We start from the raw sequence: 21,108 nt of genomic DNA on the forward strand, positions 1-21,108 counted from the left end.
TAAAATACCAAGACTCTGTCTGCTCCGTCGAAGGGAACAAAGAACAAACTCCGTATTTTAGCAGGTGCTCACCAGGACCCGGCAGCAGGCTCTCAAGCCTCACACCATCGCAAAACGAGTCAGACTTCATGCTTGTGAACTCACGCTGAAGAAACAGACATCTTCACAACTGTGAAGCACTGGTTGGGGCAGAGGGACCTGGACCAAACCATAAAAAGGACCTAAAAGCCTTTAATAACGCTGGCTAGGATAAGCAAAAGCAGATACCGAACAGAGGTAGGAAAAAGGGCTGATTCTTTTCCAGAGCTCCAGATGTCTTTATCGCTACTTAATGACAATTACACTCAACCAATTAAGACACCAGGATGACAGTTGCTTTGTCAGTAAGCCTCTGGACCTCAGTGTTGAAGGCTCTCTAATTAGTGTCTGCACAAAGTACAACTACAACTAATATATTAGCTAAGGAAAGAACACTAAGGAAAAACCAGAGAAGAAAGAAGCTTTCCAGATGAGTAAGGATGTGCCCGGCCACGGCACAGACCCGTGACACAGCGAAGCTGTGTGGTTTCTCTATCTTTTTATTTTTGGCAAGGCTGAGTTTACCCCTAAATAAATAGGTCAGAGACCACAGCTGATTTCTCATTGAAGAATGGGAACAGAGCCTCTCCCCAGCTTGGTATGCCACGGCAACTGCCAATTTAAAATGATTTACCACTAAAGAGTTTTCATTAAGTAGTAGATTTCCAGGAAGCAAACTACTTATTTGGACTAAGAGGTCAGAAGAAAAAGAAGACATTCTATGTAGCTAAAAACAACCTTTAACCTTTCTTCTTGTATAAATATTCAGCAGGGGTGCCATTTCATTTCCAGGTGTCAGCTCTTACTTGCTAAAAACAAATCTGTTCAAGGCTCTTCATAAAAACCTGGGAGGTTGCTTTAAAAACACTGAGAAGTAAGGTTAAGTGACTTACCCAAGGTTACAAGAATGATTTCAGTAGCAGAGCTGGGATCAACACGTGGCCCAGGTTTTTCTCAATCTGCTGCTTAGCCAATATGCCACTGTGCCTCCTCAGATGAAAGTGACTTTAAACAAATACTACTTTTAAGAACCTTCTCCATTTAAGTGCAATATAAAGAATTTACTGTTTTCAATATTGTGACTCAGTCTTAAAGGACACAGCCCTTGACCTGAACCCATTAATTCTACCACAGTATTTCAACTGCAAGGTGAGAAGCCAACAACAAAAGCTCCCTAAGTCGGTAACAGGAGTAGGGAGCTGCAGAGACATCAATCTTGCCTGCTACACCTGCCCCCCCCAGGTACATGAGAGGACACCAAGAATGAATGACAAATACATGGGATCATACTTGTGCAGCCACCCCCAAATGAAGTTCCCATTCTATTCTGACCAGATACCTACAGTAGACTCAGGCCAGGAACACGAACGGTTTCTTTTGTGTATTAAACTGAAAAAACTGGTAGTGGCTGCCTAGAGCCCTATGTCAAGGGTTCTGAAGGTGCATTCCATCTAGCTCACCAGTAAAACAATGCTAAAGTAGAGTATTAATTCTCACAGTTGGTTTGGTAGGGAGGACAGGCAGCCTCTACTTGGCCAAGCTCTGGTCATCCTTCGAGAATCAGCAAAAAGTCACTTTCCAAGAGGAAGCTGGCCCGATGTTGCGCCTGTATGAGGTGCCTCTTCCAAGTGCTATGCGCCCTGTTCTTCCCCACCCTGACATCTCCCAGGCTGTTCTATAACCACCACTAGCTGTACCCCCTGTTGGCCTATAAACTCTTGAGCAAGGCATGCGTGCACAGTACCTATCCATGGTGAGTGCTACCTGAAGGAAGAATCTACTGACTTTAACCCAGAAGCTGAAGTGGTCTCAAGACTGCTAAGCAACTAGGCAGAGGCCCTTAACCATGCACAGCCCATATTCCAAGAAATATTTATGTCCTTAACATGTAGAGGTTTTAAGAACTAATCACTTGCTCCATACTTTCTTCAGCTATACCAGGGATTACAAATCAATAAATCAAGAGTATTTACTATTTTCTATGAAACATGACTGTGTTGTATTATGCAATTAACACAATGAACTCAGTCCCACAGTGCAGAGCCGTTCTGTGGAAATGCACTATAGCAAACATCAAGTGGAGCTTAAGATGCATCAATTGAAAAATAATGAACATCTTAATGGACCTTACGAGATACATGCACTACACACTTAAAACTGCCTTCCATACATCTTGGTTAATCACAATCAATAGTGTCAGAGTCGATGATGATTATGCAAGGTTATTGTACTGTAGCCCTTCCCATTATTCCTCGGAGAAGCAGAAATGGATAAATGCAGGCACGAGTTCACTAGTATTTATTAAGGATATTCTGGAGCTCCTTCATTAAAAATATAATAAAAGTAATATCCTCAAGTCACTTATCAATACCTTACCTCAGACTTATTTACGAAAAGAGTACATATACGTCACAGAGAAAATATATAAATAAATTTAAAAGTACCTTTAAAAAGAGGTCCCTAATGGGTAATGATTGAATTCCTCACGGGAAACAGCCCAGTGCCATATTGCACTGCAGCATAAAATCTATACAAAACAAGGCTGAAAGGAAAACTGCCAAGAAAAGAAGCTTGCTGAAAAATAGAAAGCATGTCCTGAGGTAAGGATAAATACAAGTGACATTTATCTAACATGACTTTTCTAATCTGTATTTACAAAGCGTCTGTTATATTGAGAGTCTCAGAGCAATCCATAGCCATTACCTATTTTTATACATTCACATGAAACTAGCTGAGTATTAGGAGTATCGTCACTGGGAACTTCAGTTCCTGAACAAAAAATATTTTAAACTCAGGGCAAATACATCTAGTACTATTTTAGATCAAAGCCTCTATTAATATTTTGGTGGGGTACATGGTCAATACAGAGGTATGTTTTTAATTAGTGGGAAAAGGGTTAAAAAAAAAAAAAGCAAGGTATTTCAAGTTATCTTACAGAGCTGGTTTTAACTGGTATTTTAAAGTAGTTGTTCTTAACTGTAAAACCATGATAAAATTATAAATGACCAAAGTGCCATGAAGTAAACTGAAGCAACCAGAGACTCAGACACCGAAGTTTATGTTAGTAAAGCAGATGCTCCAGATTTTGCTTCATGTCTACAGGAGCCTGGAAAGCTCTCAATGCTGAAGTCCAGGTTGTGTGGGTAGACACAGCTAATGAGAAAAACAAATCTGAGTCAGGTCACACCCCGCAGCCAAAGCAGCAGCCAGAGTTCACCTGGTTGCCAAAGAGAGGGGGGTGGGCTTTTTGTTATGCATCTACTCTGCATACTTGCCTCAAAGCAATTCGGAAAAGTGGGACAGCTGAACATTTTTAGGGAGAGAAGAGAGCTAATATTTTGCAACATTAAATGATAGTTTTCCCTCCAACCCCATTTGGCAGAGGAGAAACCTGGATACACAGCCACTATTTCTTCCAGAAAAGGCAGGAACCGTATGTTGAAAAGGCAGATCATAGCAGTGGGAAACCAGAAAAAGAAGCATTTAGGAGTATGGAGAAAAACCCTCAATACATAGAGGGGACTTAACATTGGTTTTTAAACCAAAGGAGGGGAAAGCAGCCCTCTAATGTGAATAGAAAAGTGTGTCCCCCTATGCAAACTGAAATACTTATGTAACTGTGGAGGGGGTTTATTGCAAATCACTACCATACTCCTGGGCATCCTATAAAAGCTTTTGGTGAGCTAATAGCTTAATGGCAGCAGAGCTGGCACTGGCCTCTAAGGAGCCTCAGGCTTGACTTCTCCCGCTAGGTCTCACCTGGGAGGGTCTTCTTCACTAGCTCTCCTTCACTGCGTACAGCAAACTCCTCCTGGCCCCATGCTCAGGTCTTGCACTGTGCTCTTGACCTTTCTGAACTTACGATGTCATTTATTTGTAACTCTTAACTCTCACAGTGTAACTGTGAACAGTACAAGTGTCACGAGACAACAGGGATGCTGACACATCTCCTTTTCTTCAATTATCTTTCCTCAAAGACAAACAAATAATTATGTATTTATTTTTGTGGTGCTGGAGATTGAATCCAGGGCCTTGTGTAGTGCCCTACCACTGGGCTACATCCCTAGTCATAGCCTTTAACTTAAAAATCATTCTGAAACTCTAAGAGTCATTACCACCAACAACAAAAGAAAAAGGAGAGAGGGGAGCAAACAAAAGACACATTTCAAGATCTCTTATTTTCAACTGACTTTCTAGATAACATCTCTTCAAAAACACAAGGAAAACACACATAGAATCTCATAAGCTTTTTAGAAGCGCCACCAGATCACACAGCAAATGCAGACAGACATAGCCTTCAAAGAAAGTCACATGGCTTATTCTGTGGACATTGGTGGGCCCCAAACACAATTTTTTCCCAAGTTAAAGCAGGAGAAATTTAAGAGTAGAAAAGCAAGTCCAGTGTTATGTGTGAACTGCTCACAGTTAGAAGGAACTACTTCTGGTTCAGGCATTTTTCTGGGTTGCTGCGTATCGCTCCTAAACAATCAAGGGAGATCACAGAAAGGCAAAAGAAAAGCCAGAGAAACCACATGGGAGGGGCAGAGTCAGCTCAGAGCGGAGGCTCACAGAGCATGAGGTCTTTATCCCATCATACTTTCTCCATGACGCCTGAGTGCTGGGACTGAGGTCAAGCTGTGAGGGCACAAAGATGCTTAGCATATGATCCCTACCACATTCAGAAGCATGCAGTCAGTAGCATCAAACATGGTCAAGAGGCTCAAAGGGCAAAAAGCCACCAGTTCATGGACCAGAAGGTCACCAATGACCACTCAGGGTACCTTGTTATTTCTGGCAGGAACAGGGAAAGAGAAGGTATATTCAGAAGAAGGCTTGATGGAAGGCTTAGGGACTTCAAATCAAGTTGAAAAACTATGAAAGCATTTTAAAATAATTTCTTAATCTGAAAAATCATAGAAATTCATTCCTTTACATCCAGTAACACTTATTTTTTGGACTCCAGCCCAAGAAAATAATCAGAAATGCAAGGACAACAGAAAAACTAACTCTTTAATCCTACACACTTACCTGAAATTTGAAGTTTCTACAACAGCATGTATTTTATAATTTTTAAACAAAAAATATTCGTAGTACTAAAAACAAAAATTCCCAAACCTCTCTCTATATAGCAGTCATAACTTACACAGGCGTGTGCCACACAACATTCTAGTTAGCAACAGACCACACAGGTGATGGTGGGCCTGTAAGCTACATGGCCTAGTAGTGTCACAGCTATCTTAGTTTGTGGATGCTCATTCTATGATGTTGAACACTGACATATTTCTCAGAACATTCCCCATTGTTAAATGATATGTAACTATAGAATAAAATAGGAAATTGTTTGAACATCCACTAGTAGAGGAATGAGTAAGAAAAATCTGCATATAGTTATTCATGGAATTTTGCAACCAAAGTAATGAAAAGTAACATAAAATTTTTAAAAATCTTGTTTACCAAGGATAAAAAGTCAAAAAATTTTACTGTATTATGTAAAAAGATCTGTATAAAAAAACAGACTGAAAACCAAACCACAGACAAAGCCCAAAGAGTAACAGGTAAGCTATATTACAAGGTGGGATTTAGGTGGCTTTTCTTCTCCACTTTCTAATATCTTTTGCAAATACAACATGGTTTTACTACTAGTTCTTTCTAAAAAGAAAGAAGGATGCATGTTACAAGAGGAAAACCGGAATGACAATGCATAGGCACAGCTTCGGGGCAGCAAAACAGGCTGGGTATGGACAGCACAGAAGCACAGGGTGGCGCAGTGTGCACTGCGTGTCCATCCTAGCTCTAAGGCTCCACCACCTCACACTGAGTGCTCTGGAACTAGATCAGCTCTACAGCCCCTTCTAAATTTAAAACTATGTGATTTTTAAGTTGAAACAACTAAGAAATTGGAGAACAGACAAGAGAAAATAGGTATTTCTCTCATAGTGGTATATGGAGGTGGTAGGAGAAGTATCTACGTATTAAATGTTGGTACTTACTCCATTCAGAATAGTATGAAAGCACTATAGAGCTCCAATGGAATATTGCATGCCACCCCCAGTTTTAAAAGATGCTTTAAAATCACTGGACAAAAATTCATGGCTGTAAACTTAAAAGTTATTTCTAAGTAAAATAAAGACATGAAATAAAAATATCTAGAGGAGATAAGGCCACACTATTAGCTGCTCTATATGCTACAACGAATGACTTCTCTGGGTGTTATGACAAGAGTAGGGGGCAGAGCCTTCACTACCCTGAGAGCAGCACAAAAACCTGTGGGAGGAGAGAGGACTGCACTGGGCCTTACAGAAAGGTGGCTGAGTTTCTGAGGGGAGAGGGGCCGTGGAAATGTTTTGGAATTAGATAGCGGTATGAGTCGCAAAATTTTGTGAATTTACTCACAGTCACTGAATTTTACACTTCAAAAGTGTGAGTTTAATGGTAAGTGAATTTTGTCAATTAAAAAAAGATGTGGTCTGAGATAACGAAATAGAACACTGTAAGACAAACTCAAGATATACCTAAGTGTAATGAGGAAAAAGGTAGGTTGGCTGCAGATTTCAAAGAGTTCTAACATAGGGGGCAACTGGAAGTCATTCATAAGATAATAAAGGAAGCAAAAGCTCAAAGACAAAAGAGAAGAAGATCAAAAGTTCAAAGGATACTGTCTGCACAAGGCTGGACACACCAATTCAGGTGAACGGGACCAGTCATGTCCACAGGACAGATGCTGGAACGTCAGCCAGTGAGTTCAGCAGTGAACAAACATCTATTTCAAAGTTCCTCTGGTTTTGGGGATGGGGATTTAGTTCAGTGGCACAGCGCCTGCCTCGCAAGCGTGAGGTCGTGACTTTGATTCCCGGTACCGGAAAAAAAGCCCCCCCCCCCAAAAAAAGAGTTCTACAAAGTTCCACTGGTTTTGTTTGAAGATTAAAGAAGAAAACAGGGCTGACAGAGAATCTAGGTATGAGAAAAGTGAGTCTAGACCTATGCAACTCAACCCCAAATCAAGAGTATTTATAGAGATCTAAAAAAGTAGGAAGAAACGAGATTCTGCAAGCCTGTTTTCTACCAATTATATGAAATATATAATAGCTTAAATAAAAAATGGTTTATAGTTACGTAAAACTAAACCTCTGAACAGATTCCACTTGTATAAAAGAAAGAGAAAACGGAAGGAAGAAAGAAAATAAGTATAAGAGAAAGCAAGGTGAGGTGGCACTGTCTCTTTAAGAAGCTCCTTGGAGATGCATAACTGTAGAAAGCCTGGTGAATACAGCATTGATTGGGAATGAGGTAACCACAAACACCACTGTCTCAAATGAAAAGGGATTCAAGATCTGATCCAGAAAACAAGCATCGTAACCGCCAAATAAAATTTTAATGATAAACACAAGATGCTCTACATACAAGATTGAAGGATCGCATTCTAAGCCATAAACGCCATAAACGTGAGGTTCTCTTAGAAAGAGGAGCCTCTCTGACCCGTGGCTCAAGTTTCATCTTATCGATCCACAAACTCTGCCACTGCTGGGCTTTGTGCTGCCTAATCTTTAATGCTGAACAGATCCCCAGGGGGCAGGGAGGCAGGGAAGAGAGGACTGGCACCTGGCCGCAGGGTAGGCCTGGCCTGCCTTTCTTTTCAGGAGCTCCTCGTCCAGATAAGAAATTCATAATAGGCATTCAGGAAGAAAGTCTCTCCTTTATTTCTAACTTCTTTTCGGGCCCTTTCAGCCATTGTGAGCAGTCTGTCCTCAAGCACCTTCTTACACCTTAAGCAGAGACCCTTTTAAGCCTAAATGATCTAAAGCTTTTGTGCAGTTATGTGACTCTCAAATGCAGTTGGTGGAAAGCACCTTGTATAAGGTGAGTCTGAGGTCTTTGCTTTAGCAATGAGGGCAGAAGTCCAATGTCGTACTGATAACGGGAGGGACAGAATTCCAGATTTCTGGTCCACTAGTTTTTCTAAAAGTAACAGCTCTATAGCACTCTCAAGAAGGACATTAAACTCTAAATTGTAGCCAGTAAAACTGAAGCTAAATAAGTATTCCTCCTGGGCATATTTTGTTTAAAACAGAAATAATTTTTCATGGGCAGGGTAAACTAAAATATTTAAACAAGCTGTAATTCACTTCAAATAGTGCTCCTGAAGGAATACTACTTTTTTTTTTTCTTTAAGAAAATGACTCTGATGACTAACTGTGGAAGTCAAGGTTGGCTTTTGTTTTTGGTCTCCTGCAGACAGGTGCTCACTCAAAATCTGGTCCAGATTTAGAAGTTTAAGGGTTCTGATCTCTACTTTTTGGCAAATACTTTGAGACTGTAAAAAGTATATAATTTAAAGTTTACAATTTTAGACTGTAGCTCAAGACACTTCCTAATTGAGAAAGAAAACTAATCTTACTGTACATTAAAGAAACACATAAATGCACCTCTGTATAGCAAAACATGAAGAATTCATGAAAGTGGCTTTTGGAACAGAAGCCAAAGGAATTTACAGAAGCTAAAATACAATTTCTTGGCCATGGAGACACATAAAAAAGCCTAGTCCCAGACAAGTTAAGTAGCAAATATGTACTATGTAGGGAAGGAAGGTTTTGTGTGGCCACAGCCCTTACTCATAATAAAGACTTCAGAACAGAGAATGTAACAACAGGACCTGTTTGTGCCAATACTTATTATTCTTGCTTGACTTTTTTATGTCTTCATAAAATACAAACTGTTTGCCTTAATGAAAATCTAACATAAAATGCCACAAGAGTGATTTAAAAGCTAGGAAGACATATTGAGACAAATGGATTACAGATCTGCTCAACACCATTTGCTCCTCACCACTCACTGCCCTGCCGAGCTCTCAAATCCTAGAGAAAGGAATCGTGGAGGTTTTCCATCTTACACAGGCTCTCCCAGAGGAAGACACACACTCTCAAGGGAAGGGATGTCACTGGTGCCCAGAGGGCAATCCATGAAAAGTGGAAGACCATGAGACGAAGAGCATTTGGTGAAATGGTTTTGCTTACCCAGCAATGACAACACCATCGTGAGAATGCACATCACATAAAACCGCCTCAGGGACGTGTTCCAGCTCACTCACGGCACCTCTGCGATTCTGTATAAGGAAAAGGGGGATGCATTTTATACTCTTCTTGGGATACTGGGAAGGCAGACTGCTTTGTCATCTATACTCCACAGAGATTTTCTATGGCGTGTTTTGCATTCAAGCTATGTGGGCATTCAAAATGACACAGATGACAAGGAACACATTAAACTATTAAGTATGTCAGAGTTACCACAGGCACAAAAGGCAGTGAACTGCAGGGCACAGGCATATGAGACGTTAGCCCTGTCCTTGAGAAGATCACCAAGTACAAAGGGAATACGTGCACATAAATAACAACCATCCATGATAAGCTGGTAAGCACCTGCTGGTAGTCATAAGTGCCTAAAGACCTGTATAAACTATATTAAAAAGCTCAGTCCAGCAAAGAAACAGTAATGATATAGTTAGTATCTGTTAACAACCCTTACAAGAATTCTGTGAATAAAATGAAAACCTATATAGTGGGTAAAGATCAAAGTAAGGAAAAGGAAAAGATGACTTTTCTGACTGAAAAGCTAGAGGTTTCACAGAAATGGTCTTTAAAGAGAACCCTAGTTAGCTCAGTGGCACACACCTGGGAAGCTGAGGCAGGATGATCCACAAATTCAAGGCCAGCTAGGGAAGCTTAGTGAAATTCTGTCTCAAAAGATAAAATAAAATAAAAGGGCTGGGGGTATAGCTCAGTGGTAGAGCATTTGCCCAGGATATGCAATCCCCAGCACCACAAAAAGACGGGAAGGGGAGAGGAGGGGAGGAGAGGGTGGGGGTGGCTAAGCCTAAAGCTGGCTGTGGTGGCATGCACCTGTAGTCCCAGCTACTAGGAGACTGAGGCAGAAATATCATGAGTTTGTCAGCCTGGGAAACACAGTAAAATCTCTCTTATAAACAGAAAAGTCTCATTCACAGGAAAACTCTTAAAACCTAAACTCAGGCTACTCCTGAGGAGAACTAGGTGGTAGAAAGAAAGAGGGACATAGTATTTTCTACTTTGTACCCTCATGTAACTTTTAATTATTTTACCATGATCACTGACTATTGGTTCAGAAAATAGATATCAAACAATTATTTTTAAAATAAAAATACAGTGAAGAGAATTGTAAGAGATATAAAGTATTTACATGTGGAAAGTTGGGAAGAGTTAAGATCGCTAAGCCAAGATCATAAATACAGGTACAATATTGAAGAGCAGTTAAGTGATCCATAATTTCAGTTTTGCTAGTCTGGTGCGAGGATTATAAATAGTGTACATAAGTGCCAGGCAGAGCTTTTAGCCCACAGCAAGTGTTCAGTAAATGGTAGCTACTAGTATTATTATATTATTGAGGAAAAATATGACATCCATTCCATTAAAATCAACACTTATTAAACAGCTCTACTCCAGAGATTGGGCAAGATAATTTGCAGAACGATCCTAACTTAATACAAGGGCCAAAATGGACACACTCAAGTGGAGCTGTCCAGCTAGTAGAGCTATAGGGAGGGAAGCGAAAGACTGGCCAGACACATTTACAATAGAAGAGCACTTCAGAGGGCAAAGGCTTCTGAAAGGAAAGGAGATCCTAAGACGAAACCTGTGTACCTCCAGCGCTTACTAATTTCTGTCCTATGGTTCCCCTCCCCATCTGGGGCTCCAACTCCACACTGATACTCTAGCTGTAGAGCGATTCTAACATGCCAGGGTGAAAAAGCAAACACAAACACCCAGAAGAGGAACACTGGCTCCCAAACCCACTTCATCAAGCCATTTCCAGGTCCACTCTGAACTTCACGACTAGGTTAAGTTCACGCATTTATAAGTCATCTCCTCAATGGAGAAACCTGAGAACTCTGGTGTCCCTTCTGGGGTTTCTCCAGACACTGACCTAGGAGGTGCCAGTCCAAACCCTCCTGAAGCTGACCACAGACAGGACAGAACCACTGTGTCTGCATGCAAAGGCTTATGAGTGTCCAGAGCCAACTCTGCCTGAGCACAGAGCACAGGCCAGCCTTTGCAGGAGTGGGAAGTAGATGTATCACGATGTTCGCCCTCACCACAAATAGGAGCAGTGCTACTCTCACTCTGCTCTACAGATGAGCAAATGCAGGCGTGCAAAAGTTAAGCAACTTGCCCTCATTCTCTCTTTCATATTTTGATAAGGCATTCTTTCCTTCTAGAGTTATACTAAGAACCCCTTTATTACATGTAACCAGACTCATTTAAAATTTCACCCATGTAATCCTCACTGTTAATAGTCTCAGGAATTGGATCTGAAATTCCAAAAGCATCCTTCACATTCTGCCTGCAGTTCTAATCCGTTCACTCAATGGACAACCACTTATTGAGCACACATGGCTTTGTGTGTGACAGAAAAAAACAACAAACATTCAATAAGCTGTGTACACCTTATAAACTGTTACTAGGTGCCACATGCTATGGAGTGAATCTTTAACAATGTTTGGCTTCCGCCACCTCCCATCCAAATGAAGATCTTCTGCCTGCCTTCCTGGCTTTCTCTACCACCAAAGAGGAAGCAAAAACTTGGCTGCTGCTTTCTTTCAGGGTCTGACACCTCTAAAGTTTGAGCTGGGGATAATCAATGTCTGCAGCTCTCATGCTCACAAATCTGGAACGTATCCCTCCTTTCTGCATAGAAATACTCAAGCTTTCCTTAAACTCTGGCCCCTTTCACTAGGACCAGACCCTCTGCTTTCTGCCCCACCCCAGGCCTGTTTTTCTGCGCAGCTCTGTCAAACCTCTCAACTTCATCCAGAACTGTGGATGTAAATGGATACCAGAGGGCCAGTATGACCTTACTTAGCAGTGGTGTTTTAACACCCTAAAAAAGAAAAGCTATGCTAATTATCCTAAGGACTAGTGGGTCACAGCCAGGGGCAAGTGCTCTCCACCCCCAATCTGGCAATCTCTGGAGCCATTTCGAGTTGTCATCACCAAGGAGAGAATGCTACTGAAGGCTAGTAGGCAGGGGCCAGGGATGTGGCTTGACATTCTGCAGTGCTTAGAACAGTCCCTCCACACAAACAACGAGCTGGCCCACTGTCATTCAAGCTGGGGTTGAGCAACCCTGAATTAGAGAAACACTGCTCTCATTGATGTTGCTGGAACTGCACAAGGTTGCCCTGATCAAGCTTATCGGTCACTAATCAGGTTATAAGGTGACTAGGGACAGAAATGCACAGGCAATATGTCACCATCAGTAATGAGCAAAAGCTTGTTCATCTCAAAGTCTATTAGGATTGACCTTAACAGATGAGGAAAGAGCACAGTTCTATCCCTTCTCCGCAAGCGACTATCCAGCTGTCCAGGTGGGAGAGAAGCACTGCCACCCACTGCAGCCTTGTCGTGCCTCACACGGCTCTATGTGACATGTTTCTTGACAGTTATCTCCTACAGAAACACTTCTCTGGGCAAATTCTTAGCTGTGATCTAATATTCCTGCAGACACTTGAAGTGATAAAGGCTAGGGCAGCAAGCCAATGGGTTATGTGAGGGAAGAGCAGAGAGTATGCAGAGCCATGCGCCAACCTCCCTCTTAGAGCTACTGCAATGGCATCTGCAGCTCCTCTGGTGTGTAGGCGCCTTCTCTTCTGCCTTCTCAGCCCCTCTAGGGAGGTGATGAAAGTGAAAGGAGGCTACACTGTGCATGACTCTAATGACTCTAGCCAGCAAAAGGGAAGTTATAGGTAGCTCAAGCTCAGCCTTCCTCTCCTGGATAGCAGTAGAGGCTCCCAAACTTTGTGGATACAACAGGCATAGATCTTCTAAGGGAGAACAATGCAGGCAACAAGTCACCCACAGCCGAAGGGGCTGCTCAATGCAGCCTGCTCCCTTTGCTTCTGGCAGTCAGCCCTACAGTAATGAAAGGCTTGGCCTCCACGTCCCTGTGGGCTAGTCTGCCACAGGTAATGCTACTGGCCACCACCTACCTTCCAGTTGGTCCTTAACATGTGTTCCTTGGCTCGGCACTCTTGGAAGATGAGCTTCCAGCATGAATAATCCGAGATGCTGCTCTCCAGAAGGTGTCCTTCCTGCTGGCACAGCCTGTACCACAGCACCTCATCTTCGGCAATCACCTTCCACGTCTTGCTCACCTAGAACAGCAGAAGTGACACAAATGTCAAACTCTGCAATTAGAGAAGGCCCTTGCTATCCAAAAATCAATCAACACCTATATTATTGCCCTAGGTGGATGGCAGCATAAAATGTCTCATTAACAAAACACTCCAAGGTGGAAAAAAAATACAAGCAAATGTTTCCAGCGTTATCTTTCAAGATCTCAAAACTGTTGTAGCACCATGTATTATCACATTTTAGACTGCCTGCTTAAAGTATTATCTAACAAATGAGAGAGGAAAAAAAGTACACAAATACACAAAATGTAGCAAAACCCTAACTTTGTAAACATGGTAATTAGCTACACACGTCATCATACACAGCTCTTCAGAACAGTCTCATTACTGTTTATCAACAGCACCGTAATTCTTGTTTTATATAGAATAGGAGATGAATGGCCTCTAAAATAAACAGCTATAATAAAATAAATACCCATAAGTCAAATTTCTGGTTACACAAAAAATTTTAATTTATCAATATGTGAGAACTTAAGATTTTAAACATAGAGATTTTAAAAGGTATTTTAACACAAAACCCAAGCTGTTAACCAGGAACGTTAAAATCTGATAGAAATCTGTGTTCTATCTGGCCCAAATTTCAAATCCCAACAGTATCTAGAGGAAATGGCTGTTTTAGCTATTAGTATTTTGTTCTCTTACTCTAATTTAAGGGAACAATGGATTTACTTTGTCCCAGGATAATATATAATTCTGGCCAGATCGCAAAAAATGGACTCTGCAGACAAGATAAACACAACAGATAAACATGATCTGGTATACAACATATGCTGGTAATGCACGATCAAGGGCTCCATGTTTACTGCATATTCGAAGGCCAAAACTCACTCCTAATAAGCTGAGGGTAAGGACTAGTAGTTAACAGGAACCTGCGCCCATAACATGCCAATGGGACCACTTTATGTCTCAGAGAGAAGAGTAAGAAGAGACAATGTGATGAGACAGAATGAAGGAGAGAGTTCGTACAGGGCAGACTCAAAGCCTGAGGGCACCTCAGAAAATGAAGTACTACAGGGAGCTAATTTGCAGGATGGCAGAATAAAGACCCCGAAAAAATCTCCCTTCTATAAGAATACAGTACTGTCAAAAATGGTCACCATCAACTATTTCAGGGCTCTCAAAAATTAATGAAAAGCTTGAAACCTGCTAAGGGGCATGCATTTGAGAAAAAAATATGGCTGAATCTCAGTAGGAACTGGCCTTGTTCTTACTGAGTTGTTTTAATTTGCATTTATTCGATCTCCTCTCTAACTCCATGTATGTGTAGCACTAACTCCATGGTCATCCTGAAAATCAACAATAGCCTCACAACCATGGTTGATATAAAACTAGTAGGCTGGCAGCCACTGGCAAGGCCAGATGGGTTTAGAACTCCCCCAAAATCCAATACTCAAAGAAATAACTATTACTACATGACCTGCCTGACAGCTGGGTGGAAAGTTTTATTCTCAAGGCTTGTCTTTATCTGACTTCAGTCCTCCTCTCTGTCCTATCTCCAGGCATTTGTTCGAAACAACCCGTGTTAAATTACTTTAACATTGCAGGTTCCTGAGGAGTTTTATCAATTCGGGCTAATAAGAAGCTGACCAAAAAGCTTTTAACAAAAACCTTGGAAATGGTATATCCACAAGGTCTTTGAAGGGCTCTGATACGTTTCTTGGGAGTCTAGAATGCCATGTGTATGTGTAGCACTATGGACATACCCAGATCTCTCAACCCTGGCTAGCTTGAAGCTCTGAACCAGCAGGAAGTGAAGGTCAAGGCAGAGCTGTAAACTGCTGGGATGGTGAAGGGGTGCCTGGCATACCAACTGCCTCAAAAACGCTGGGAGACTTACTGGCTTGATGCCATGAGAAGTTCCTGCCCATTCTCTAGCTAACCAAACAGATACTAGTGGCCACATCTCATAAAGAACACAGAGCAGAGAGTTAGTCCAGGAAAGTCACTTAACAAACAGCAGCTTCCAAAAGCAACAACAAACAGCAATAACAGCAAATTCTGTGGAGGTAAGAGAATCTGGTTTCCAGAATTGTAACATTATTATTTTAAATAAAATAACATTTCCTATTTAAAAAAAAGTATAAGTCATACAAACAAACAGGAAAGTAGGACCTATGCATGGAAAAAAAGCAGTCAATAGAAAATGTCTCTAAGGAAGTCCAGACAATGGATTTAGTAAGCAGTGGCTTTAAATCAGCTATCAGAGATGTCCAAATACTGAAAGAAAGTAAGTCTAAAGAAGTAAAAGCAACATATAAGAATAATGTCTCACCAAAATAGAGTATATTGGTAGAGACAGAAATTATTAAAAAAGCAAACAACACTTCTGGAGTTGAAACATATAGTAACTGGAACAAAAATTTATTTAGAAGTACTCAATAACAAAGTCGAGCTAGCAAAAACAAAAAAATCAGTAAATCTGAAAATAGGTCAGTTGAGACTGTCTAACAGGGAAGTATAAAAACAAAAACACCTGAAGTAAATGAACAGAGCTTCAGAGACTCATGGAACACCATCCAACTGTACCAACATACATAAAGCAAACTAATTGTAGCAGAGTTTTTGGAGTACTATAAAAATTAAATGGGTATTAATCCAAACTAGACTGTTCTAAATTAAGATGCTCACAGCAATCCCCAGGGCAACCATTAAGAAACTAACTGAAAAAAAGTTCAGTGAAAGAAATAAGGGAATTTAAATGACAGAAGATATCAACTTAATATAATAGAAGGTAGTAATGACAGAATAGAGGCACAAACAAGAGGCTAAAACTTACAAAGTAACTAGTCTAAATGCAAGAACTTAGCCTCAGCCTCAAAATTTCTGATTTTCCACCTCAAGCAAACTGCAGTGGTACCTCAGTTCAAAAACTTAATTCTTTGCACAATTCTGGCTGCAAACTGAATTAGGACAAGAACCTAGTCAAATTTCCCCATAAGGTCAACATTGAACCTTGCCATTGAATACTATATACTGTATGTACCACTGTATACTTTTAAAATAATATTACTACAATACCCTACTCAACAAAAAGCATGTCAAAAGAATCCTGACCAACATAACACTCTAATGGCTCATTAAACTTCTGGTTTCCTTACGTACATTTCTGTCATTTATGTGTACGTACAAGTTCCATGCAGATAGTCATACCATCTACATCACTTTCTTGTAGGCATAGACGTGGGGCCCACAGCATCAGAAGTTAAGCTAGATGGCATCAGTAAGTGGCAAGGTTTCTGTCCCAAAGGCTTCTCAACCAAAGTGCTGCACTATAATCCCAAAGATGCGACACTGGCTAAAGCGTTCACTGGTTTGGAATTAAAGAATAAAGAGGAGTTCTGGGCACATCTACTCATCTCAGAAAGGTTTCTCACAGGATTCCTAGCTGGTTAGGTCCAGGCAATCTGGGGATGCTTCCAGGAGACAGCTGACCTCTCAAACCATCAAATCTACCACAAGGCAGGCTAACTATAAGAATATTCTTCCTTCTACTGTGCTGAAAACTGCTTCCACCAATGGCCCTAATTTTGGTCTTTTGAAGAAGAAAACTACTAGATCTTCTACCTGACAATCCCTCAAGCTGCTAAAGGTTACCATCACATTTCCCCATACTCAATTCTTATTGGCCCAAATATCATCCATGTAGTTCAAGTACTTTTCATGTGACTCGTTTGCATATTTACTCTCTGAACACACCCTAATATTTGTTCATCTACAGAGTCACACTTCATATGAAGTACTGAGAAGTGAATAGTACCTCATACATGGGTTGTCAAGAGCCATGAATAGAAGCACTAATTAGACCTTAGGTTCTGTTTGTTTATTTTTAGGGTGCTGGGGAAAGACCCCAGCATCTTGTATATGCTAGTAAATCACTCTATCACTAAGCTGCACCCCAGCCCTCAGATACTCGTTTGCAGCTTCCCTTATTAATAGATGTTATGTCTTGTATCTAGGTGTCCCACCAAAGCCTCATGCATTTACAGGTGGGGCTTTTGGGAGTGACTAGATCATGGGTGTGTGATACTGGATCATGGGTACATGATACTGGAGTAGTCCACCTATTTGTTTAGTATAGTTCTTGGTATGGGAAGAGAGAAGACCCATTCTGGATGTGGTAGAATCAACCAACAGACTTGTAGCCTGGATGGAATGAAAAGGGAAATAAGGAGGAGGTCACATTGCTTTCTGCCTACCATACCATGAACTGTTTCTCCTCTGCTATGCCTCTCTGCTGTGCTACTCTTCATTGGAGCCAGCTGACCATGGACTGAAACCTCTAGCAACTGTGAGCTAAAATAAACCTTCTCTGCTTTAACTTGTGGCTGGTGGGTATTTTGTCCCAGCAACAAGAAAGTGAGACAATAGGTCATTGTGATTACTCAACTAATGGTTCACTAAAGCTATAGGAGTCTATTTAATTTATTAAATATTTAAGGCAGACAAAAAAGTATAAAGATTTTTACTGACACTCCTGTACTCACCACCTTGCTTAAGAAATAATGGCATAAGCTCAAAACTCTTGTGTTTTTCTCACTTTACATTTTCATTGCTTCAGTGGTAACCTCAAATTGGTGTTCATCACTCTTCAGAGCCAGCTTGCCTGCTTGCTTTCTTCTTCTTTTTTTATTCTTATTTTTTGAGACAGAGTCTGGCTATGTAGCCCAAGCCTCAAACTCACTATGAGTCTCCTGTCTCAGTCTCCGAAGTACTAGGATTGCAGGCATGTGCCATCATGCCTGGCTTCTTGAAGGATCTTTTTAAGCACAATGTGGAATTCAATGTTTTTAAAAAACTCTTAATTTCTTACTTCTCTAGTATTATTTTTCACACCTAAATTTTTTAGAAATTTTATAACTAGTATAAACTTGTACCGAGTTGGTACATTTACACAGCAGATCTTAACTTCAGTTTTTCCACATACTTACTTCAGTTTTATATACATAATGATCACATTCATTAAGGGAAGTTTGTACTGATACATATTTCTTGATTCTTTTTTCCTTGATCCCTTCCCCTCCCTTCAACCCTTCTTCCCCTCCTTATGTACAAAAGCTTTGTTTCCATTTTCTTCCATCTATTCTTTTTTTATTCTTTTCCCTTCCTTTCCCTCTCCCTCATTCTTTGTTCCCCTTCCCCTTTTAATATTTTCTTCCTATTTCCCAGTATCTGTTATATATTTTGGTTCTTATTTACCCTTTCAGTTTCTCCCAGTAGAGAAAAATGTGATATTTAAACATGTCACACCTAAAATTTAACTTTCTAAACTTCCTAGCCATATTAAATACTACTGTGCTGCCTGACCAACACCTTCCCCCAACAATTTAGCCCCTTAAGATCATCTTTGAATCCCAATTCTGTCAAGCATTGCATAAGCTACATCTCTCATCCATAAGTCATTGGCAAAATACAGTCTGTGGGCCTTGGTGTCTTAATTATTAAATAACAAAGTTAACCAGAGATGGGTCTAAGGCTGAGGACAAAGCTCTGTGGCAAACCACTGGGGCCTGCTCCGCAGCTGACATGGATCCATTATGCAGCCCACCCTGGGCATGGCCACAGCCGCAGTTACAAATCCACTTAACCACACTGTCATCCCACACTCCTCCATCTTAGCCATAAAGGCTCAGGAAACAAACCCTCATCTGATCACAAGTGGTCAGGCAATAAAGAATGAGATAATGACTCAATAACACTGGAGCCCCAGTTTTGAAGAGACAGAACACTGTGGTTTTATTTTTGGCATGTTTGGTCTACAGCTGAGCCTACCATGACACCCAGGTGGTGTCTGTCCATCTGTCTGTGCCAGAGTAAGTGTGAGTACTAGGCAATCACAAAGCAGAGGGAGGGATGAATCAATGTCAGCTATGATGGAGCCAGCCTGCCATTCAAATAGTTTCCAAGCAGAGTACATCTCATAGACCTCTGGAACTCAGGATTATATGAGGTAGGAGATAAGGAGAAACATCAAAACCCTAGTGGGGTCTCCAAGGCAGACATGCGGACTAAACACAAGTCTGCTTCATTCTGATCCTTGGAATACAGAGCCTTCTTTGTAAAAATTGTAAGACAATAACTTTTTAAAATCCTGACATGTAACTATCAAGTAAGACTCAGGATAGCTAAAAGATCATATAAACAGTGGCATTGTTTCATTATATAAACCAGATCTACCCAAAGCATCATCAGTAGTAGCACAATAGCTCCTTGGGGTGTTGATAAAGTTTATTTAGAAGAAGATGCATGTTCCCAAATGAGTTTAGGGAACATCAGTTTTAATTAAGCATAATTCTTTCCTGAGGACTTCTCAGAGATCTTAACAGATATGTGTTGCTTACGTCTAAGGTGGGGATATAAGAAGCTACATTTCCCAAACTTATTTCCTGACCTCTTCTTGCAAGGCGTATCTCAAAAGCCCAGTGCTCTAGCGATCAATCAGTTAAAATACGAGTTGGGCACTAACAGCATATGGGGCACTGAGGCCAGCAATTCTCATCTACCTTTTGTTTACCTGCCAAACTGATAGCTTCTGTGTATAAACCAAACCATGGATGCACCTAGGCTTGGGACTCCTTCCCATGGCTAAGGAAACTATAGGCTAAAGTTTTAGCTCCTGCTGTCACACTCAGGTTGGATCACAAAACTGCACCCAAATGGGAACCTATTAAATTCCATAGTCCAAAAGCTAGCTATAAGACTTTCTTTTTTCTTCAGACAGCACCTCTAGATCACAAACATTTTAGAAGCATTCAAATCCAGTGCTTACTGATAGCAAACTAGAAGAGTCCTATAACATGGTTAGTTGTCAAAAGGACCATATCCATTTCAGCCACTCTAAAATGGAGAAACTTTTCAGTGGGACTTTCAGAAAGTCTCATATATCTCAGACCTTCTATCAGCCCCAAGGAAGCTGCCACATTGTGTTCAGTACCACAACGTGAAGTCTGTACAAACAGGGTTATGGGATGAAAAAATGAGAACAAAAGTTGGCATTTGGGTGCATTAGCCACCTCACCAACTCCTGATCTCAGTGCTTATTCTGCAGAAAATAATATTCAGGGTAAAGTTTAATCCCTGGGTAATACACAAAAAATCTGTTTGAGGGATTTATGAAAAGTAGAAGTGAGAATTACTTCCAAAAAGGGATCACGATTGCACCTACAATTAGGTATTAAAACCAGAAATGTTACCACAATTTCTTTAGCACACTATAAAGCAAAAGTATTTTTTTCTTTCTTCTTTCAAAGGAGCAGAAAATGAGAGCCTTTAAGAATTCTTTTATTTCTGAAGGAAAAATCAAGGGAAGGACTTAAACTTTCACAAGCAACTTTTAAAGTGTCCCACCAAAAGAAAATCTTTCCAATTATTTTGATTTCTTGATTTATATTAAATCAACCAGGTTTACAAGCCTAAATTTTCCGAAGTCTAATGGTCTTTTTCTTTAATACACTAGAATTGGAAAGGCCCTGCTCAGTAAAAGCCCCACTGAGTTGAGCCTCAGCTGCAAAAATTTGCTAATAAAAGTGTCTCCAGCATTTTGCTTTACAGCACCACTGTGAATTGCCCCATTAAAAAAAAGCACTTGGCTCAAAAATTAGCTTTATTAACTCTGCATGGATTAGGGTTACCAGTGGGGATCACAACAGGGGAAAGAATCATTGTTCTATTCACACATTCACAGACCAAGAGTAGCTGGGGGAAACATGCCACATATATAGGCAGATTTATATATACTCACTATCTCAGTTTCCTCTCTTCCCACTTGCTCTTGAACCCGGTACCTTTCGCCCCCACGATATCAATTACTCTGG

The 21,108-nt window shown here is 40.7% G+C and overlaps 1 protein-coding gene across 2 annotated transcripts in view; it reads right to left on the reverse strand.

Annotated features, from left to right (window-relative positions):
* Fbxw8 (F-box and WD repeat domain containing 8) overlaps positions 1 to 21,108 on the reverse strand; it is a 105,002-nt gene that overhangs the window by 62,500 nt on the left and 21,394 nt on the right. For both annotated transcript variants that reach the window (XM_005396550.2, XM_013520439.1), the window contains 2 exons: positions 13,094 to 13,258; positions 9,090 to 9,178 (listed from right to left, as the gene is read on the reverse strand). In XM_005396550.2, the coding sequence (XP_005396607.1) occupies positions 9,090 to 9,178; positions 13,094 to 13,258 (254 nt within the window). The remainder of the gene's footprint in view (positions 1 to 9,089; positions 9,179 to 13,093; positions 13,259 to 21,108) is intronic.

This window comes from Chinchilla lanigera, unplaced genomic scaffold, assembly GCF_000276665.1.
Source record: "Chinchilla lanigera isolate Chin_1 unplaced genomic scaffold, ChiLan1.0 scaffold00054, whole genome shotgun sequence".
NCBI lineage: Eukaryota > Metazoa > Chordata > Mammalia > Rodentia > Chinchillidae > Chinchilla > Chinchilla lanigera.